General features: G+C 45.2%; 1 protein-coding gene across 2 annotated transcripts in view; it reads right to left on the reverse strand.

Annotated features, from left to right (window-relative positions):
- Positions 1-23,328, reverse strand: part of FBXW2 (F-box and WD repeat domain containing 2) — a 51,876-nt gene that overhangs the window by 15,559 nt on the left and 12,989 nt on the right. Inside the window, exons 4-7 of one of the 2 annotated variants that reach the window (XM_077913117.1) lie at positions 21,914-22,047; positions 19,434-19,520; positions 18,262-18,431; positions 7,674-12,816 (exon numbers count right to left, since the gene is read on the reverse strand). In XM_077913117.1, coding sequence (XP_077769243.1) covers positions 12,528-12,816; positions 18,262-18,431; positions 19,434-19,520; positions 21,914-22,047 — 680 coding nt within the window. In that variant the 3' untranslated portion in view covers positions 7,674-12,527. Of the gene's footprint in view, positions 1-7,673; positions 12,817-18,261; positions 18,432-19,433; positions 19,521-21,913; positions 22,048-23,328 lie in introns of those variants that run through there. The other variant, XM_077913118.1, reaches the window with a different exon arrangement.

A 23,328-nucleotide genomic window follows, 5' to 3' on the forward strand; every position in this document is an offset into this window, starting at 1 on the left:
TAGGATGGGGACGTCTCCTCCTTTAACGAAATGGAAGGACACAGTTGAGCTTGCAAGAGGACACACCAGCAGAGGCCTGAAGTCTGCACCCGGGAGGGGGGGAGGGGAGGGGAGGGCGTACCTGCGGGGGGGGGGGCTGCTGCTGGAGGAGCAGGGGGCTCAGGCTGCGAGGCTGCCTACTGCGGCCGTGTTGTCCTGGGGTGACCACTGCCGCCTTTTCCCGTGAGAACGCAGCCGCGCGGGCAGGCCACGCGGGGCCGGGGGTCGGGGAGCCAGGAGCCCCAACGAGAGGAAAAAGGAAATGGAGCCAGAGAGACCGGCTCCTCCCACGCTGCCACTTGCTGTGACTTTAAGGACAAACCGGGACTGGGACAAAGCCCACGCAGGAAGGTGGAGTTGAAGCCGGGAGATCAGGGGCGCCCTGGACAGTCGCGGGCTCAGTGCACCCCACTCCCCAGAGCAGCGCCTGCCCTCGGCCCTGGTCTGGGCAGCCCCGTGGGGCTCAGAGGCCACACTGAGTAGCCACCTGAGCACCTCGCCATGGAGATAGAGGAGGAGGAGGAGGAGGAGGAGGAGGAGGAGGAGGAGGAGGAGGAGCACAAGGCAAGGCCCGGGGCCACGGCCGCCCTGGAGCCCAAGGCCCAGCGCGCGCTGCTGACACGCGGGACGGCCAAGGCACTGGGGACGAATAAAATTTAAATAAAAAGCAAGCAGGGCACGGAGAACTACAGCGCAAACAGGGATGTTTTCACGCCCCTCGTGACGGGGGCGAACCTGTTGGCGGCCGCACCGGGGAACAGACACCTCCGGGCCCGCCAGCCCGTCCGCAGGCCCAGCAGCGGGGCCGTGAGCCCGGGATGCCGCGTCCCCACACCCCCGCTGCGTTCCCTCGCTCGGGCCCACGGGCCCACGGCTTCCTCCTCTGCCCGCCCACGGGGGCGCCTCCGCTTGCTGGCCCCCTTGCCACGGCCACGACACCCGGGCAGCGTCCTCCCAAGACTCTCGCCCACCCGGGCCCATTCTCCTGGATCGCTTTTCAGAGCACCACGGCCGGCGTCCGTGCCTTTGCACGTCGACTCCTCCCCTGTGCTCCCAAGTGCCCCGATTACGCAGCTTGTCTTTACAAAAAAAGAAAGTTAAAAAAAGAACTAAATGCCTTTCCTGCCGGTTTTGCCCTTACTTGCAATGACCCAGTCTCGCACTATGGCTCCTGTGGTTAGGTACAGAGGGAAAACCTGCCGCTCTAACCGTTCCAGGGCGCTGGGAGGCGTTGATCACACCCACGTACTTGTGCAACCGTCACCACGACCTATTTCTCACATCCTTCATCACCGAGCGGAAAGCCCCCCGTGGCGCAGGACCCCCCCCCATTCTGCTCACCCCAAGCCCCGAGGACCTCCACCCCACTTCCTGCGCCTGTGGCACGAGGGGGACCACCCAGCGCGTGCTCCCCAGGTTCACACGAGCCACAGCACGCGGGAGGACCTCACGTCCACGGCGATCTATGCTCCGCTGACTGTCCGTCCCCGTCTGTCCATCCGTCCGTCTGCCGGTGCCCGCTCGGGCTGTCCCCCCCGGCCGGCGACGGTGAGCAGCGCGGCTCTGGCCGCCGTCACCCCAGCGGGCGTGCCTTGTTTGGGGGGCCTTGGGGCGCTGAGCTGGGGCGCAGTTGCCGGGTCCCACGCTGGGGCGAGGCCGTCGGGCGGAAGGCCGGCTTGTGAAGGACTCTGCAGCCGAGGCCCAAGGTCGGGCGCAGCGACACAGGGCGCGGAGCTCGAGGGGCTCCATCTACTTCACACACCCCGGGCGCCCCCAGTCTCCACTTCTCAAAGAATTTCTCATTCTTTTCTGAAATCTTCCTCTCGTTTTCAATGTATGCAATTCTCTCATCTTATTTTTTTTTAATTTTATTTATTCATGAGAGACCCAGAGAGAGGCAGAGACCCAGGCAGAGGGAGCAGCAGGCTCTATGCGGGGAGCCCAACGTGGGACGCAATCCCGGGACCCGGGGTCACGGCCTGAGCCGACAGCAGATGCTCGATCGCTGAGCCCCCCCAGGCGTCCCTCTCTCGTCTTATTTCATGTGCTTGATGTATTTTCGTTTTTAAATCTGTTGTCAGGGTGGCCCTGATGGCCCAGTGGTTTAGCGCCGCCTTCAGCCCAGGGCATGATCCTGGAGTCCCGGGATCAAGTCCCACGTCAGACACCCTGCATGGAGTCTGTTTCTGCCTGTGTCTGTGCCTCTCTCTCTGTTTCTAATAAATGAAATATAAATAAATAAATAAATAAATAAATAAATAAATAAATAAATAAATAAATAAATAAATAAATAAATAAATAAAAAAAATCTGTTATCATTTTGGTCTCTGTCTCCCGGTTGCTTCCATTGTCTATTGGGACGTTACTCTGCTTCCTCTGGGTCCCTTTTCTGTTCATGACTTCAGGTGGAATTTGGCCTTGATCCTTTTCTATGGTTTATTTGATTGTGAAATGATCCTTCCCGGCTTTTTGGATTAAGGTACGCTCAGGAAAGATTTTCAGCCTTCACAGAGCCCCCTCTTCCGTTGCTTTTGTGTGGAGCTTGCCTTCTGGTGCTTCCTGCCTCTGCCCTTATTCTTTCTTGGGTCCTGGCCATCTCTTTCTTTCCTTGTCTCCAAATTCTGGTAGCGTCTTGCACGTTCCCACATTGCCGACAAAGACTCAAGAGGAACGCAGTCTCTTTGGTCTCTGTCCTGCTCAATTCTGCTTTTAGTGTGGGGTCCTGTCCTAGAAGAAAGCAGGCAGTCTCATGAGCCTACAGGGCTGCCCTGCTCCAGCCCTTTCAGGTGCTCTTCCTGCAGGCCCTCACACGAACCCGCTGTTGGGAGAGGACAAAACTTCTACTTCTCCCGGCTTCGGCTGACGTTTTTAGATCAGCTGCCCTTCTTCAGTCATCACCCGTTGCCTGTCTTGGGCTCATCACATACTAGCCTGTTCCTTCCTTTTCCTCCTATGAAAATGCTAATCTCGTGGAAGTGTTTGGTTTGCTCCACCCGCTTGGATTCTGGGGCTCATTTGTGATCTGCTTCTGTTTCAAGTATCCTCTGGGTTTTTGGTTCTGCTACCGAGGGGTGGTTTTTACAGGTAGTTTTGGAGAGACTGAAAAACTATGCCTCCGCCAACAACCACCTGCTCTTCTTGTGTTGAATTTCAATTTTTAATGATTTTGTCTTCAAATTCTAGCACCGTCTTACATGGTCCTACAGAGACCCCCTAGGACTAACACAATCCAGCCCAGTACGCGTATCCCAGAACCAGCTGACAACTGGTAATTCACGGGGAACCTGGATCTAGAATTCTCTTGTGAGCTGTAGGGAGAGTTCCTTCCCCTGGGAAACCGGGGTTATGACCCCTGAGTAGAGCTTCTCCCTGATGTGTGTTCCCTTCGTCACACCTCTGGGGTTTTGTGTGGATGCCACCCGGGAACCGTGAGCTCCAGGAAGCAGGGACCATACACACTTCAGCTCTGTATCCGCAGGCCCCAGCACCACGCCTGGGATGGGGACCTCATACACATCTCTCAAAAGAAGATATTTGAGCTAAATGAGGCTTGCAGCTGTATTACATAACCAAAAGGATTCAAAAAATCATTCTTAAAACCAATTCATACTCATGGTAGAAAACTTAGAAAATACAACAACAAAAAAAAAGGATATAGAAAATATTTACCCATAATCTCATCCCCAAAAGAGAACGACTCTTACCCTTTCGGCGTTATTTCATTTTCTGGTTCTGCGTGTTTAAACCACACAGTTTGAAGAACATTGTAGACGGTTTTAGCTGTTTCTCCATGTACACGTCTGCGTTTCCCCCTGTATTATTCTTCCTAGCGCTATCTGCTAGCTGTTCATTATTCCAGTGTGTGATAAAAGCAATTTCAGCGCAAAATTAAAGGCATCCCTGAAACAACGAAGGCAGGTGTCCACAGACTGCCTGCTGGTTTCCTGACAGGACACGCCCTACAGTAACTGGAAACAGCACAAGGGGACTGGGACAGGCTCAGAGCGGCGTAAGGGCAAAACCCTTCTTACTAGAATGAGCATCCGGACTCGGCTCCTCGGCTCGTTGCCAGATGCCAGCCCCACAAATCCCAGTAGGTGGCAGAACAGGCCAGCTGGCGGCGGTTCTCCAGCTCCAGGGGCCGCACCGTCACCGCCAGGGGGCCTGAGCTGGAGCCGCTCGCCTCGGGGTGGGGCCCAGTCATTTGCATTTCCAACAAGTCCCAGGTAATTCTGATGCTGGAAGGCGCGCAGGTTGAGAGCTTTCAGCGAGAGGAAGTCCCTGCAGACCAACCCAAAGCCCCAAGCGCACTCACCCACGGGCCCAGGCACCCCGCGTGCAGCTTACTTTGCACCAGTCTTAAGAGCACAGTGAATGACAGACTTCCTGTTCTCCAGACAGAGTCTCGTAGGGGGTGGCAGGAAGGAGAAATGAAAATAATGCTCCGTTTGTTACTCCTACCTCTCCATTTTTTTCTTCCTGACATGCGGCCTTCATGAGTGTTTGTTTTTCTGATCCTGCCTCAGAGTTCGAGCGTTGGGCCCTTAAAGCCTGATGATCAAATAGCTCAAGAGTTGCCTTATGCGGCTAAATCTGCTGAACTACCAAACTCAGGAATGTCTGCTTTCCTAAAACTCTCAGAGGAAAAATCGACTCTGAACCCAAGGCTTGAGATACAGAAGCACACCAGACCACCACCTCCCAGGCTCTGCAGGAGCAAAAATAAAACACTAGTATCTGCACTTGGTTGCCTCTTGGGTTTAAACATGGTTAATTCTGGAAGAAAAACTTGGTTCAGGATTGCCCATATTTTCCTCGAAATACTACTGATCACTTGTGATACACCTGCATTAGGAAAATATTAAATTAAAAACACAGCTCTACTTTATATCCAGCACTGATCAGCTCTCTTCAGCAGGTCTGGGTCTTACCACACCTACTTTAAGAGAGAATGTCTATTTGTGGCCTATCACATTAACCACTGGGATGTTAATAGTAATTGTTGATAGGTTTGCTTTAATTATTATTTCTAAGTTAGTTATGCCTAGATAAATGAAATTTTATTTCTGACCTTAATTCATCTCAAATGTTTCCCAAGTAAATATTTGAAAGTATAATAAAAGGGTGAAAGATGCAGACAGAATTCAAATACAATCACACGTAAAAAAATCTGTTTCTTGTCTTCATATAAAGACAAAAAATGTCAATTAAAGCAACCTTATGCCCTTATACCTACTAAATTGGTAAACATAATTAAAGTAACCAACCTTCCCATTAAACTAATTGCTACAAAAATGACTCTATAAAATCCTAAAAACTACGTAGGTTACGTCAATATAAAATATAATTATGGCAATACCTCTGTGATGCTTTCCAGTTAACGTAGGAATTAGCAGATAAATACTGTTAAATTCTATGTCCAACAAGAGTTGATTCACATGGACAGTATGATTTATTGCTTATTTTTTAACCAAATACCTAAGTAATTTCTAATGGCTTTGCAGTAATGTGTATCAAATAAGCAGCTCTGGAAAACTGATAAGCATGTTTCAAGTGGTATTAAAAAGCCACACTGATGTATATATAATAATAAATGTATCTCATAGTTAATTAAAAAAAAAAAACACTCAAAGCTGATGATGTGAAACATTGTTATTTAATCCAGCAAGGTGACAACATAAATCCCTTTAACTCATTTGGAAGGCAGTAGGAGAAATATGATGCAAAAGTCATGAAATGTTCCTTCCTTGACACAGAGGAGGTCTCTGGGGAGCCAGAAATGATCTTTCTTGATTTTGACAGTCCTTAGACGGGTGTTCACTCTAACTGTTCAATGAACTGGGTGCTTTATGCACTCTTCCCCATGACAAAAAATGTTCAGAAAGAATTCTTTGCTTTTACCGATGCGTCTTCTACCAGGAGTTTGTTCTAAGAAAATATGCACAGAGAAGTTCTCTGTAGCATTGTCTAGAAGCAAAACTGGAAGCTACCTAATTATCCACCAAAAGAGGAATGGGTTATCAAATCATAATAATAAAAGAATACTACAAAGTACTAAGGTAACTGAAAATACTTAAAGCACATTTTTTACAATAAAATGCAATGATTTGTAATCATATAAATCTATACTTATGTGCCTAAGGATTAGAAGAGACCATTAAAAATTACGATATAGGAGCTCTGGGGAATTTTCTCCATAAATGTCTTACTGTTACATTATCTTTACCACAATGAGAGCAGAACATGTGGTTCAAATGCAAAGGACAGGAACATCCCGCTGGCAAGGACTACCCATGTCTAATCACGGAATGATCATCAAACATTCCGCCCAAATGTTCTCAGAACAACTTAGATGTTTATAGGCTCTGGCACAACAGGGCAGTCTAAGAGCAAGGGCTGTGTGTCACTGGCCTTTCTTTTGCTTCCATGCACCGATACTCTCAAAAGTTATGTTTCTTCCAGTTAATGTAGCCCCTAAGATCCGCGGAGCTTATTAAAATATCTTCCCAAGCACCGAGTCTCATGTAATAATTCAACCTTATAAACAGTGTTGCTGGGCAGAATTTTGAAAAATGTTATGGATCAAGGGTGAAAGTTAATGGCTTGCCAACTGCAAAAGGTACAACGTGATGAACTGCCAACAAGATTGCCCAACTCACTACCCTAGGCAAAAAGGTGGAGTCAGGCTGAGTCAGGGAGGGTGGCCAGCTGAGGCTCTGAAGACAGTGGGAGGCCAGTGGGATCCTAAAGGCTGACTCTGGGAGTGGGAGAAAGGATCACGGGGGCTTTTCCAGGCGGATGGGAGAAGACCAAAGTGCAGTCAGGAAAAGAGCAAGAACCGTTTGGAGAGATGATTGGGACTCCATTATGGATAGCTTAATAAATCTAGGCTAAAAAAAAAAAAAAAATCTAGGCTAGACACACCCTGCTGGTAATAGAAAGTCAGCGAGGTTGTTTCAACAGGGAAGCCATGTGCTCAAAGAAGTGGTTGGCGAGATGCCCCGGACGCAGAGTGCCAACAGCTTCGGAGGCCCACACAAGGGCAAAGGGGGAGGGAAAGGGGGGGGAATCTAGGATCTGGGTCTGTGAAGGCTAACACTCTGGGCCCCAGCCTCCTCCCCACCACTCACTACTGCTCCAAGCAATCAGCCACTTACCCAGCCTCGATTCACTCCTGTGTAACAGAAGTGACATTCTGCCCTAGGACAGTGCTGCTGGGGATCAAAGGTACAGGACCACGTTTGGTGAACGACAAGGAGTCCTACACTTTCAAGTTAAAAAGAATGAACCAACTAGGGGATGGGCTGAGTAGCGGAGGAAGGAAGACAATCCCAAGATCTGGAAGCTGCATTAATGGTACAACACACACCCCCCCAATCTACTCATGAAGGTCGCCCAAATTCCTTCCTTGCATTTGACTTTTCAATGTACTGTTTTCCTCTTGGATCTCATTCAAAAACCGCTGCAATGTTGGGGTTACAATCTAGAACATGCAAAAACAGTAAACGCACAAGCCACTTCAGATGACACAAGAGGCAGTTTCATTTCTAAAAACACATTCTAAAATGCAATTGCTCTCGCAAAGATCCATCCGAATTTGTTGGGGGAAAGAAGGTGAGAAGTTACTACAAAAGTTATTTTTAAGGAAATGCAGCTTTATTACTTTCAAGTACAAACAATAACTTGGACTTGACTAACCAAATGTTGCCTAATTGAGAGAACCTGCCTTAATGTATAGATACCGATGATTTATAGTTAGCACAATCACCCGTGGTAGAAGAATGCTTCCATGATGCATGAAAATACCTTCTCGTCTTAGAGACTTCTTGTCCCACGTTCGCTGCACTATCTGCTTAAGCAATCCCTTCCCCCCCCACCCCACAAGCCCTTCAGATAGACTTCATCTCTTTTCCTTAGATCACAACATACATCAAATTAGTGAAACAAGAGTTTATACATTTTTTTTTTTTTTACCACACTGCCATAGATGTTGGTGAGACCAGTCTTTTTCAAACCTGAGCGTTCTCATCAAGAGTACTAAACCTCAATTAGTAAAATGTCTGTTCACAATGTGAATACAAGGACACAATATGTGAGCATCAGTCATCTGAATTAATAATTTTCCCGGTTTAAATATGCAAAGACATTTTTATCTGAGCACATTCATGAAGAGCAGTAGTAGCTGGGTTCTTTCAACTGCGATAATCCAGTGGGGTTACACTCCTCAGGACTGTGATACTAAGCAACTACAGCTCCCCGATAGGGAAGACGGGAAACACATCGAAACAACTTGACAGCAAACATTCATCGGCACTGAGCATGAGCATTGAGCGTGATTAGGGAGTGGTGCAAAGACTATCCAGGACTCTGCTGGAGGATTTATTCTGGAAAAACCCCTCACTTTCCTAGAGTAGTCACAAAGGAACCTCTGATGAGACAATATCAAAGATGGCTAGTGGGCATTTCTATAAAAAATGCTAACTGCTCTTTCCATCAGACGCTCTAGCCGGGGACTGCGTAATTCTCAAGGGGGTCTTGGTTGTCTTAAAAATACCTTAGCAAGCACCAGCATAACCAGGTAGGAAGTCTGTGTCAAGGGGCCAGACCTAAAGAACTTCCCCACCCCGAAAGACTGTGTCCCTAAAGGCAAGGGTGACCACGTGCCCTGCCACGGCCTGCATCCTAGAGCATTGATCTGATTCTGCACACTTCCTGCTGAGAAAGGCACTTGCAGGCCACCTCGGCCTGCAAGAGGCCCAGAGGAGGAGGCCCAGAGACTGGTAGTTATAGCGAAGATTCACCTCCAGGTTCCCAAGAAGCCAGGTCACACAGCTTCAGGGGGCTGGCTGGGTTTGGCCAAAGCAATGTTGTAAATAAAGCCCTGCTCCACCATCCTTAGCTACTTCTATTACATTAAAATGCCTAACCTAACAAACTTCTTCATGTCTAAAATAATACTGTTTCCAAAAATATTTTTCTCCCTAAGATGTTTTATAAATGCAGAGCAGCAATCACTCTCCTGAGTGATTCTAGTGATTACACACTAGAATGATTACATAATCCTCACTCATGCTTTACTATGTGTCTGCAATGGCCAGAATGATCTTTTTTTTTTTTTTTAAACTATGAAAAATGAAGTACAATCCTTAAAATTTAATAGCAATATTCCCCTACCTTCCACTAATGAGAAGCTATCCAAACCTGGGTACCTCTCCTGTGCAACTTTTCAGTCTAGCCTCAACCCTTCAAGTCTTTCTTCCTATTTCTCCGATTGGTCTAAAGGTCAGTTTAGGGCCAGTTTTGACAAATTTGACTTACTACTTCAAGTAATGGGGCTGGAGGAAATTAGCTCCCTTTGGAATGTTACAACCTCCTACTACTCAGCTTTCCCAGACCCCCCATCCTCACCCTGGAGCCTGAAGTCGTTTCTGTGCCCCTTACGAGCCTAAGCAGAGAGGAGCCAGCCCTTTACCTCCACCACATATCCTCACTCAAGAAATCCAATGCTCATTAAAAAAGAAGAAAAAAAAAAAAAAAAAAGATAAGGAGTTATCTGCTCATGACTTTATGAATTTTTTGAGAATGAGAATGTTCACCAAAAAAAAAAAAAAAGGGAAGAAAAGGCAATTTCCTCCTGTCTGAGCTAAAGAAGCAGAAGTCAGCGGGCATGGCCCCTGAGTGTGGAAGGGGACTACATCACTCAGCTTAGCTATCCCCTAACTACTTCTCTCACCCTCCACTTCATTTTTTTAAGGATGTGTTAGTGTTTCATTTTTTAAAAAGCTGGCACTTGGGATCCCTGGGTGGTGCAGCGGTTTAGCGCCTGCCTTTGGCCCAGGGCGCGATCCTGGAGACCCAGGATCGAATCCCACGTCGGGCTCCCGGTGCATGGAGCCTGCTTCTCCCGCTGCCTGTGTCTCTGCCTCTCTCTCTCTCTCTCTCTGTGACTATCATAAATAAATAAAAATTAAAAAAAAAATTTAAAAAGCTGGCACTTGTATGAATAAACTCAGCATCTATAAAGCAATTAAATAAAATGCCCGGGCGAAACGAAGGCCTCTGTGAGAAGACTCACTGCAACCACGGCCTCACTGCTGTCAAATCGGGTGCAGGAAGCCACCACCCGGAGGTAACTTCGGTACCCAGTGAAAACTGAAATAGGACGTGCCATACAAGTTCCAGGTTTGTCATTTTCAAAAATACCTTTTCCACAAACAACTATAACGACTTTCCCTGTGAAAACTGCTGGATGTATCTGGAAGTGAGGTGGGAGTAGGGATGGTCATCAGATCAGTGACCTCAGGTATCTGTTCAGGTCAGAGGAAGAGGAGGAGGCATCCACCTTCATCACTGCCCATGTCTCCTGAGGCTCCTGCAAAACAGACTCCAGCTGCAGTTCTGGTTCCATTTCTTAGAAGACCAAGCAGAGGTCACGCACACAACTTAGCATGAGATGGACTGGGGACGGAGAAGACAGTATTCTTGCCTATTCCCCTAGGAGCCCCCTACACCTGTCCTGAAAACTGACCACCAATCCCCTAGAGTATTAACTTCATGGCATTCAGAGGTCCCCCATCAGGCTTGGTGCTCCTGTGGATTCTGGACAGCTGGGTCCCCACCAGGGTTGGCTTCCTCCTCAGCTCTGCCAGCAAGCCCTCTGCCCACCTGCGAAGTGGGTATGCTTTATATTCACACCAGCGAGAATGAGTCACTCATACTCCCAGGCAGAGGCTACAACTGGGTTTCAGTTTGTGTGTTCATCTTCAACTACTTTTCTGTTGTGTGCAGATGAAATATGCCCCCTCATTTCCTGTAAATAGCTGAAGTGTCCTGGGGCTAGCTCCCTCTAGTCTCTCCCTAATGTTTATGACAATTAATGTTCAAATATCCCCATTGCCGATCTCAGAAATACATAACTTCACAAGAATGAGAGGGTGGAGGATACAAACTGGCAGCTCATAGACCAACTTTGCTTAGCTCACTGTATTTTAAACTATCCTCAATTAGCTGTCAACATTTTAAAAATCAGGAGATTTCAAGCAAAAATCTGATTTCCACTTCCTCCTGAAAAAATCCTAAGACCTGCCACCACTGGGCTCACCTCTACCTAACACTTAGAGCTGAGTAACTGCCCCATTAGATAGGCCTTTCATGATTCAGCACAACCCTGCCCAACACGCTTCAATCATTTATGTCATGTGCATGGCTGCCTTGGGCATCTGAGCTTGTGAACCCTAATCTAGGGCAATTCCTCCATTTTAATATGGAGAAAATGAGGGTCCAGGGATAGAAAGTTAATCTGCCTGAAGCCACACATCAGGCTAGAGGCAAAGGAGCAAGAAAAATCAAGTTCAGGTGTCTCTCTTTGTAAGACCGCCCTTTCTGCCTAAAGAACCATGATTCCCCTTAGCATTTCATCCACTCGCTAACATTTTTCTAGGTGGAATCTGTTATATTTTCTACATTCCCCCTTTATCTATCCTTTTCATGTATCTGGTTTGCTTATAGATACTAACTTTGTACCAATGATTTCATTTCAATATTTTCTTCAACTCAAAAGAAATAATGAATTGGGACAAAATTGAATTATCAACTTTTGCCCACCTGTCAGCAGACGCAGGACCCAAAGTTTAGAAAACACTTAGCTTAACACCTGACTATACAGACAGGGAAAAAGGGGCCCAGGGAAGTGATAAACCGAGGCTGCAGGGACCCTGGGTAACAGAGCTGGTCCTCAATCTTCAGGCTCCGTGCTCTTTCTACTACATCACATCCCCCTTGTGCACTCACCCCGGCAGCAGGGACCGAGGCCCAGCTCGCTCCGTGCAGAAACAAAAACTACAGAAATCCCTTATATCTCAGACATGGCCAACCTTGACTCTGCCAAGTACTAGGGTTTAGACTGTGTTGTGAACAATCAATTTATAGAACTTGCTTTGTCCTGGAAGACAGACCTTCTTTAGAAGTGGTATTTGGTGGAGAGTTTATGAATGTCACGGGACTCAGTGGTCTTTGTAACACTGACTGTTATAAAAGCTAAGCCCCATGTGAGAGAAGTTGCTGGAACATCATAGCACCTTTGCTTCAACTTCAAAAGAAAAAAAGGCGATGGTAAAAGCTTTAATAATAGACTGATGTGTTTTTATATATAGGCAACCAATTAGCAGGTTAATGAACCATTTAACTTTCTTTACTGAAAACCAATATTCAAGAAAGATGAACCCTCAATGCACCCTCTTATACTGACCAACGTAACTAAGTACAAATGAAGTCAATGGTGTACCCCGTTAGCATGCTGTGCTGTGTGTCAAGAAAACAAGCCCTCCCCCGCCCCGAGCCCTGGCCCCCTGGCAAACACAGATAAATGATTGTGCACTGCGCGACGATACCGTTAGGTGAGAGCTTTGGTTCATGCAGTCGGCTGCCAGAGGTCGCACTGAAACCCCGCAGCCCCGGCACCCACAGTCGGCGGCGGCCAGCGCGTGGCGTCAGCCGTGCTCCTTCCACAACACCAGATGAATACTGTGGTCGGGCATGCTGGTGGCGAAGACCAGGCCCGTGTCATTGTGCCCATCCAGTCCATTGAGCCAGGACGCTTCGCCCGCCAGGAAGCTCGAGCCTCTCTTTGATTTCCGGTACTCTGGCAGGGGCCAGCGGCTAATCAGGCTCTCGGTCCGCAAGTCCATGATGTACAGGTAGCGGTTGTCAAACAGCAGGGCAAAGATATCTCCAAAGCCAAGCAAGGCCAAGTTTGCTATCTCAGGAGTCTTGATGACCCTACAAAGACGAGAGTTTCGAAACATGAACCAGAAGGCCGCCTTACTTCTGATTCCACTACCGCAATCTTTTCTGGAGACATATAAAAACCAATACAAAATCCAAGACAATGAAAGTTTTCAATAAAATGAAACAGACAAAAAGCTGTACTTCCTTAAGGGGAGGGGAAGGAACCCTTCACATTGACATGGTAACACAGGCACGTAAGGAGAAAGGCAGCATATGATGGACATTTATGAAAGCACAAAATGCCTACCCGGGCTGAAAAGGATCTTATAGATTATCTCATGTAATATCTCATTTCCAAAATATGAAAACAAAAGCCTTGCTGGGATACATACTTTGGCTAAGGATTCACGACTGGTCAGTTACCTATAAGAACTGGGATGCAATCACTTTACTACTAGGTAAAAAGATGGATTCATCAAATCCTAAAATGCTGGTCTAGGGGAGCCTCCTCAAGCCCAGAATGAAGACTAGAAACCAAGTGATTTACATGCTATTCTATTCAGCAGGTAGCAAACTCTAAAAACAGTAGAGGCTGAAGGATGAGAAATAACCAGAAAATAACCCAGAAACAATAATAAATGTGTCAGAAGTTGTGAGAGAAAACTGGGGGCGTGGGAGGATAGCCTTCACCTTCCCCAAAGGCTGATGACAAAAGCACAGAATGGGAGAGATCCAGCCAAACAGCATAGATAAAAAACAAAAACAAAAAAACACAGTCTGTTGTCTGCACACTTAATGAGGCAAGAACAGTTGATGTCCTCTTTGGAGGCACTAGGAAAAGAGCTACAAGAGAAGGATAAACCAATTCTGCTCCGTGACAGTATGTCTGAGCCCTGTGAGAGGTCAATAAACCCACATTTCAACAAGGACACTACCAATTAGTGTGTGTCCAAGAGGTCAACCAGGAAGGGCAGGGCCTGGTAACCAGGACAAATAAGGAACAGGTAAAGGAGATCAGCTGGGGGCGGGGAATCCGAGGTGAAAGAGTTACAGCAAGCCAGATTCCACCTGACAGTGGAAGGCAGAGGATTTAGTCCTGAAGACCTGTTCCACACTCAACCCGTCCTTAACTGAACTTGCTGGCCAAACCTGTTTCTCTTCCTTGTTTCCTGGCTTGCTCTTTCACCCAACTGCTCACCGTTAGGAAACATGGCAACCATCCAACTCTCCTCCTTAATCAAGCCGCAGATTCAATCACCACAATCTATTGATTTTACCTCTTGAATTTTCTCCTACTTTTTTTTTACTATTATCCAAATTGCCACGGCTCTGATCCAAGATAGTATCTTCAGCCTGCACTGGTCTCCCCCCACCTACTCTTGGCCCCTTTCAATCAGCTAATCTCACCCCCATGTCTAATCCTATTACCACCTCATTTGACTTTAAACCCTCTGAGGGCTCTCTACTGCACTTCACATCTCCAGCACTGGGACCCTTCAGTCTCCGGGCCTTTGAACGGACTGGTTTCTCAGCCTCCACTGCTCCTTACTGCACACCCACTGCTGGCATTTAGTTAATGCAGATACTCCTCCTTCAGGGCTTAGCCCACACCTCTTCTTCAAGGAAGCTTTTCCTTACTCCTCAACTGCTAGGTGGGGTCTCCAAATGCTCCACAGTGTGGCCTTTAACCCACCCATGAAAACAACGGTAGGCAATTAGCTATTTAACGTCAGTCTTGCCTCTTGCTGGTTAGTAACTTCCACCAGTGTGGTATTTCTGCAGGTTACCAGCATAGATCCCAGTGCCTAAAACACAGGTATGCCCCATAACTATCTGCTCACAAATACAGCAGTGGAGCAATGAACATGGGAAAATAAGAACTCCTACAAAGCACATCCAAAGGAAACTGGGAAAACAACAAGAAAGTCCGGTAAGTCCCATATCACCAATGCAAGCAGGAAATAACCAGAAACTTAGATAACTGGGTGGCTGGAAATAGGACTAAAGCCTGGTGAAGATGAGTCGACTCCAAAGACTGAAGCACAAATATGTTTTGGAGGAGAATACAAGTCTTGACAGGCTGGCCTGGCCGCCTCTTTAACTTTGATTACTTTAAAACTGTAAACAGACATCCCTGCTGTGCAGTCTGGGCCCTTGAACCTAAATAACCTTGCTTGCTTGCTGTACGAAGATAACTCAGCTCAAGAGATTGCATCATACCTTAGATTTATTGAGCAACATGCTACCATCTGTGCTTTGCTTCTTTTTAGTTAGCTTCAAAGCATAAGTAGCCCTATCTGATCTTAGCAACAGAGCCCAAAGGAGTTGCATTAGGATTTCAAAAGAGGCTTTTGTGCTGCGGGAGGTGGGGAGGAGGAAAGATAAAACAGCCCCCTTTCCAAGAGAAATCTGAACCTAACACTTCCTAGCAGAAAACAATCATGTAGATTTACTGCTCAAAGCTAGTGTATCCAAATCCCAAAAATTAACACAACTTTCATCTGGACTTCTGGACTCCCTATACACACACTCAGGGTGAGAAAAATACATGAGAAAGGTAGATGCAGCATCACATTAAAACTTTTGGAAACTCAAAGTATTAAAAAGATGATGATACCTCTATTCCACCTTACTTCTGCATCCCTCCCATCCAAGTCTTAATTAAAAACAGAAACAATACTAAATTGTAAAAGGTCTGATTTTCCCATGTGACTACTTGGAATTTTTACAAAGTATCAAGTTCTTTCAAAAGTTCCTTCTCTCTGGTTTGCTGGTACCTTAAGCATAGGCCTGCTGGATGATGCCAGGATGGATGGATGGATGGATGGATGGACGGACTAGGGTGAGCTACGGGATGCTGGGTGAGGCCCATACCTGCTCTTGGCTTCAGTTTCTCCATCTATAAAATGAAAAGCTTAGTCTAATGTTTTCTGGGATCTATTCCAGTCCTTTTTTCTCAAAGCATAATTATCAATCATTTCTAGAAATGATTCTGACAATTTTGAAACCTAACTGGTTAGAATTGTAGGTCTGATTACAGGAAGACATAAAAGGGGTTATTACTGTATGACCAGAGAGACAGGGCCCACCCAAGTCCTGCTGGCTAGTATGACAGGTGCTCTTCAAGCTGACCTCTAACAGTCATGCATAAAAACAATGGCAAGAACGTTCAATTTTCTGTACTACTCCAAGCCAGCATTTCCTGTCCTGAACCATGCCACAGAACACTAATCCTGTGAGCTGTTAATAGGTGTTCCTCCAAAAAAAAAAAAAAAAAAAAAAAAAAAAGGCTTTCTGTATAAGGAGTGTGAGGTACAGAAAGTTAAACAAATTCAAACAGGCTTCTTTATGTAGGGCTTCTGAGAGCTGTTAGTAATAAGATCTGCCGGGTCCTGTGCTTGAACCTCATTACAGGTACTTCATTTGATCTTCACTTTCCAGGTCAGGAAACTAAGGCACAGAAAAGCTAAGAAACCTACATAAAATCATCCAACTCATAGGAGGTGGCGCTGGATTTTAAAACCAAGGATTATCACCAAAGTAAGTTCTATCTTTTGTTTTTTTTTTTTTTTTTTTAAGATTTATTTATTTATGTGAGAGAGTGAGAGAGAGAGAGAGAGAGAGGCAGAGACACAGGAGGGAGAAGCAGGCTCCATGCCGGGAGCCCGACGTGGGACTCGATCCCGGGACTCCAGGATCACACCCTGGACCAAAGGCAGGCGCTAAACCGCTGAGCCACCCAGGGATCCCCAGTTCTATCTTTTTTTTTTTTTTTTTAAGACAGAAAGAGAGCAAGAGAGTGTGCGTGCCTGGGGCAGTGTGTAGGGGTGGTGTGGAGAGGCAGAGGCAAAGGGAGAGAGGAAATCCCAAACAGGCCCCACGCACAAGGCAGAGCCCAACACAGGACTCAATCTCACAACTCTGAGATCATGACTTGAGCCAAAATCAAGAGTTGGATGCTGAACCAACTGAGCCACCCAAGTACCCCACCAAAGTAAGTTCTCTTAGTCAACCATATAGCCCTGGCTTCCATCAGCCTCCAACATGCTTACAGATACCATCAGTCTCCAAGAAGGTCTAAGGTATGCAATGAATCACAAAATTATTTGTCCATGGACCTCTTATTTTCTTTAGAGAAACCCTGCAAGTTGTATTTTTTTTCTAAACACCTCTTTCTACTAGTCAATAGAAAGCCACTTGATCTCTCAATGCAGAATTTTACTACCAAGAAGCAAAACTCAAAATATCAGAACTAGACATATAGATGGCCAATGGACATATGAAAAGATGTACATCATCACTCATCGTCAGGGAAATGCAAATCAAAACTGATGAGAGGCCCCTGGGTGGCTAAGTTGGTTAAGCATCTGCCTTCGGCTCAGGTCAGATCTTGGGGTCCTGCAATCAAGCCCTGCACAGGGCTCCCCACTCAGCAGGGAGTCTGCTTCTCCCTTGTCCCTCTCTCTGCTCATGCTTTCTCTCTCAAATAAATAAATAAAATCTAAAACAAACACCACACCATGAGATACCACCTCACACCTGTCAAAATGGCTAAAATCAAAATTAAGAAATAACAAGTGTTGGCATGGACATGGAGAAAAAGGAACCCTCTTGCACCGTCAGTGGGAATGCAAACTGGTGCAGCCGCTGTAGAAAACAGTATGGAGATTCCTCAAAAAGTTAAAATGAGAACTACCCTATAATCCAGTAACTGCACTACTGGGTATTTACCAAAAGAATACAAAACACTAATTTAAAGGGATATGCACACCAATGCTACTGCAGCATTATTAACAATAGCCACGATATGGAAGCAGCCTGAGTGTTCATTAATGGATGAATGGACAAAGATGTGGGGGGGAGTGTGTGTGTACATACATATATATAGAATATATATGGAATATTAATCAGCCATAAAAAAAAAATCTTGCCGTTCGTAACAACACGGATGGAGTTAGAGTATAATGCTAGGTGAAATAAGTCAGAGATATGTGATTTCACTCATGTGGAATTTAAGAAACAAATGAACAAAGGGGGAAAAAAAAAAAAAAACAAGAGAAAGAGAGACAAACTAAGAAACAGACTCGTAAGTCTGAAAGATCTCTTCATCCAAGCTCCTCATTTCCCTAAAAAGCATGTTTAATTATTTTTTTCGGGAGGGGGCAGCAAAGTTTATTGAGATAGTAAAAAGCTCCCAAAGAGGTAGGGGACCAAAGGGGGTTGCCCAGCATGTTTACTTCTGAAAGAGGAAGTGACACAGTAAGGGGAAGGATTAGAACTCAGATCTATGCTGTAGTATAAACCTCTAATAATTGCTTCTCAAATATTTTTGTGTGTGATTTTCAGCTTTTAACTGTTTATAATTGATGTAGTAAATATTTCCTAGATATAACCTACTGACTCGTTTATCCAAATATTTAGTCTTGCTTTTACTACTAAACTGCAATAAAGAAATAAAAGGGAACTGTGAAAGGCGAAGGCTCAAGGAAACATTACCTGAGAATATCATAACTGGCAAAGTCCCACTGGTAGAGACCCAGTGCCGAACTACAGACGATGTACTTGCCATCAAAATGAAGCCTTGGCTGCAGGCAGATACTCCTATCCTCAGAGACTGACAATGTCTTTAAACACTTGCAGTTGATTTCTCTCCCAATTGGCCAAATCTACAGATAAAAGAAAATCAGAGATGATGACAAATCTTATCACCATAGAAAAGCTAGTCCTTAAACAATGTGGCTTATGTTTGTCAGAGCCAGATATAAAGTGAAGTAAATCAGAAAGACCACAGGTTTTATAGTTGACAGGCATGGGTTCAAGCTCTAACGCTACATGATCTCGGGTAAAATATGTAACCTCTCTGAACCTCAGTTCCCACAATGAAGATGGCTACATGGAACGGTTTAAAAAATGCAATCAGAAAGTATATGAGTGCTCTGTAAAGTTTTTGCAAATTGGTTTATTATACAAGTAAATATTTATGTTTTCACAGGGTTTTTTTAAATTTTTTTTTTATTTATTTATGATAGTCACACAGAGAGAGAGAGGCAGAGACACAGGCAGAGGGAGAAGCAGGCTCCATGCACCTGGAGCCTGACGTGGGATTCGATCCCGGGTCCCCAGGATCGCGCCCTGGGGCAAAGGCAGGCGCCAAACTGCTGAGCCACCCAGGGATCCCCTGTTTTCATAGTTTAGATCTAAGAACTAAAGAGGGTATGAGGGGATCCCTGGGTGGCTCAGCGGTTTGGCACCTGCCTTCGGCCCAGGGTGTGATCCTGGGGTCCCGGGATCAAGTCCCACATCGGGCTCCCGGTGTGAAGCCTGCTTCTCCCTCTGCCGGTGTCTCTGTTTCTCTCTCTATATATATATCTCTCATGAATAGATAAATAAAATCTAGATAGATAGATAGATAGATAGATAGATAGATAGGGTGAGATACAGGTCTTAAGATACATTTTTATGGATCTTTCTTTCATTTACAAATCAGGGCTAGAAACTGACTCGTATGTAGAAATAATGAATAATTCTCTTCCCAAGAAGTTTAAGATGGCTTATACTATGGACATTCTTGCTTCCCTTGAAATATTCCCTGTGTAGCACCATTTTAATTTTCTTGTATTTGCCAGTTTTTCTCTGATGAGGCAAAGTAATGGAGAAGAAAACCTCACCTTGATCTCATATTTGTCTGCACTTAAGAGTATGTAGTCTCCAGGGCTGTGCAAAAGGGACTTGACTTTACACTTTTGCAAAACCACCTAGAAATATAAGCAATCCATGTTAAAATCCATGTTATAGAAAGATCCTTTTGAAACTATTTCTAGGGCACCTGGGGGGCTCAGTGGTGGGGCATCTGTCTTTGGCTCAGGTCATGACCCCAGGGTCCTGGGATCGAGTCCTGCATCGGGTTGCCTACAGGAAGTCTGCTTCTCCCTTTGCCTGTGTCTCTGCCTGTCTCTCATAAATAAATGAATCAAGCATTAAAAAAAAAAAAAAAAACTATTTCTATATTGCTTTTTTAAATTAAAATATGAATAAGAGCCTGAAGTGAGATGGTATGCTAGAAGAGTTAAGCTGTAACTCTATGACCACATTAGCCTCTAGGTAGTACAACCAGAGTCTCTAATATTGTCAGCAGGATCTGTCTCATGTTGGTAGCATTTAATTTCCACTTTTGTTTGAAAACAAACATTAGGAATGATTTTAAAAACTGTAAAACATGACTTTATAGAAAATGTGAGGGACAGGAAAGAAAACAGCCTGTAGACCCAGACGCAGATAACAACGATCTGCTTTCCTGAGCATGTTCATTATAAAGGAAAAAACACTGGACTTGGGACAAGAATCTGCCAAATATTGACTCTGCAACCTTATGATGATGATGTAATAAATAAAAGCACTTGGGATAGTCTATAAACATTTAGGGACTAGTTATTTTTGTAGTAAAGTCTGCACAAAGTGAGAGGGAGGCCAGGCTCACTTCTTCATTAGTCTGGGTTGCAGATTCAACTGAAACTGACAGACCTACTACACGTAGGTACGCCGCTGGCTCCTGTCCCATCATCTCATTCAGAATTCACAGGAACGTTTAACAGATGCAACTCAGGCCCTGAAGAGAGGACTCGTCTAAGACATCACAGTCGGTGTCCTGGCCACAAGTCCAATGTTTTTAACACGTCAGATTTTCTTATGTAACTTTTCCATTTAAATATCCAAATGTGACCCCTACAGAGCTGTGGTAAAACATACCTAACATAAAATGCACTATTCAACCCTTTCAAGCGTACAGTTCAGTGTTCTTGTTCTTCTCACAAACTGCTGTCCTTGTAGGTCTGCCTATTCCAGAAAAGCATATTCACCTACCTGACCTAAAGCCCAGTGGGTGGCTCTGATTCCCCCTCCTTTGTTTCCCAGGAGTCGGTAACTTCTGCTGGCTTTCCCTTAAAGAGATATCCTTCAGGCATGCTCTGCTCTTTCCTCACTGCCACCTGGGTCCAAGCCACAGGTATCTTTTGCTTAGATTACTGCAAAAGCCTACCTGGCCTCCCTAGGTCCATTTGTGCCCAGCTCCATTTTCAGTCGTTTTTTAAAAATATAAATCACACAGCTCCTTGCTCAGAACACTCAACTGCTTCCCACTACACGTACGACCCCCAAAATCCTTAACACGGCCAAGGAAGGGCTACATATGGCCACCTGCCTCACACTGCCAACCACAGCACAGCTCCACTGGCCTCGAGGCCATCAAATGTCCTAGCATCTCTCCTGCCCTAGGGCCTGGGCACATACTGCGCACTCTGAAACACTCCACTACTCTTTACCCAGCTAGCTCCAATTTCTTCTTCCTGTTCTGTCTCTTCAAGCAGCTCTCCCTGAAGGGATCAGACACCGTCTAGACTTTCTCACAGAACACTGCACTTTGCCTTCAGAGCACCTACCACCGTTTGTACTTGTACATTTACTTGTGAAATTACTGTTTAATATCTATTTCTCCCACAGAGCTAACATCTGGGTCAAGCCTGGGTCTGTTTTGCTCACGGCTGTATCTTCCATCCCGCACGCACAGAGAGGAAAAGGGTTTCTGCCGGACACTCCCATAAGTACTATCACATTCAGGTCTCAGAGCCACTTTTTGTTGAAAAATGACAAAACACCATAATATTCTTTTACAGATCCCATACGTTTTCCTTTGTCTCATTTCTTGCAATTATCATTTTTTTCCAGATAAAAATTGCTTTCCTGATTAAAAAAAGAAATATGCTTATTCTAAAGGGGAAAAAGCACCTATAATTTCATAAGTAATAACCAACTTTACCATTTTGGTACATAAACACATTTATTCAGAAACTGCTATTATACTCCACAATGCAGTTTTTTGTCTATGACTTCCTTTATTTGCTCCCTCTACGCACCGAATATATTGTGGGCATCTTTCCACATCCATAAGTCATTCATTGTTAACTATTTACCAAGTGTCTTTTATTTGGCTGGTCACTGTTGCAGGCCAACAGGCACTGTGGGTACACCTGTTGCATCTTATGGCTCCCCTACTACTTACAAGGGAGCACCTAGCATCGTCCACCCCACCCCCAGTTCCTTCACCCCTACAAAGCCTGATTGATGTCAAGATTTCTTCTGGAGGTCTTCCTACCTTGGTGACCCATTCCGTGTGCCCGGTGAGTGTGTTCAGGCACGTCCCAGCAGATAAAGCCCATACTTTCACAGTGAAGTCTGCAGAGCCACTCACCAAGATATCCAGTTCATCATTGTAGTCAACGCTAAACACTAGTATATACAACATACACAAAGTTAAAACATGCTCCTGTGAGGGTCTTGTATAATAGTGTTCAATCACGTGCATTCTCCCTAACTGACCAACTGTATAATTTCTCAAAGGTACTCTAAGAGTGGTGCTACTCAGCTAAAAATTTTATGATAAAAAATATATATCCATTTCAAAATTCTTGTTATTATTATAACTTATCATTCTAAGTATGGAACATCCCTGGAATAATATAATCTCTTGTACTTGTGCTAGCTTCAAAGTGAGAGGTAAAACTAGTGCTGGAGATCATGGCATTTCCACTCAGGCCTGCTTGCCTGACACTACACAAAACTAATCCAGCTCATGCAGGGAAAACATAAATGGGTGGCCCTACTCAGATTTGCACTGTTTTATCACAATGAGACAAAATGTCAAGAATACTACCCATAGTCAAGAAAAGCCAGGGTAAGAGAAAAACAGAACTCACACAAGTATCTCAAAGGTCAGACTAAGCCGTTCTCTCCAACTATCTGAATGTCTTCACGGGTGTACCTCTAGCACTTAACAGTACCTGAGCACAGCAAGTGCTCAAACATTTGTTTTTAAATGTTGCCAAACTCTAAAGGAACACTGGGGACCCAGGGATGAAGACATTGAGCTTTTCCTTAAGGAACTCAGTCTAAGTGAAGGGAGAAGGAGGGGTCCAAAAAAATTAAATGTTTACCTCTTGCTAAGGAAACACCAAGGAGAATGACTAACTCTGCCCAGGGGTATCAGGGAGGACTTCAGGGAAGATGCGATATTGGAGATGGGCCCTGAAGGATGAGTAGAGTTTATCAAGAAAAGAAAGAGCATATTGCAGGTAGAGGGAACAGCAAAGGCACGGAATTAGGAAAAGCCATAGCAATGTCCAGGGAACAGCAGGAGGAAAACTTTTTAGAGCAGAGCTCTTGAAGTTGGTCAGGTATAAAATCACCTAGAAGTCCATGTACATCTTGACATGGAACAGCACACTCAATATATAAGTACCATGCTAAATCATATACTTTCCAATATTAATGTCTATAACAAATAAGTGGTAACAAATATACTGAGGAAAAATGTGTAAGATGACAAACAAAATGGGGGAAAAATGGTTTTCAGCAGTAAAACATCTAGGTTCACTTCACAGTATTACTGAGCACCAGACACAATACAAGGTACTCAGGACCTAAGGGTGAACAAGACAGGCAGGATCCCTGTCCTCCTGGCATGCATATAGCCAGTGTAGTTACCACATTTATTTGTACGATGAGTGTTAT

This window comes from Canis aureus, chromosome 10 (assembly GCF_053574225.1).
Source record: "Canis aureus isolate CA01 chromosome 10, VMU_Caureus_v.1.0, whole genome shotgun sequence".
NCBI classification, from domain to species: domain Eukaryota; kingdom Metazoa; phylum Chordata; class Mammalia; order Carnivora; family Canidae; genus Canis; species Canis aureus.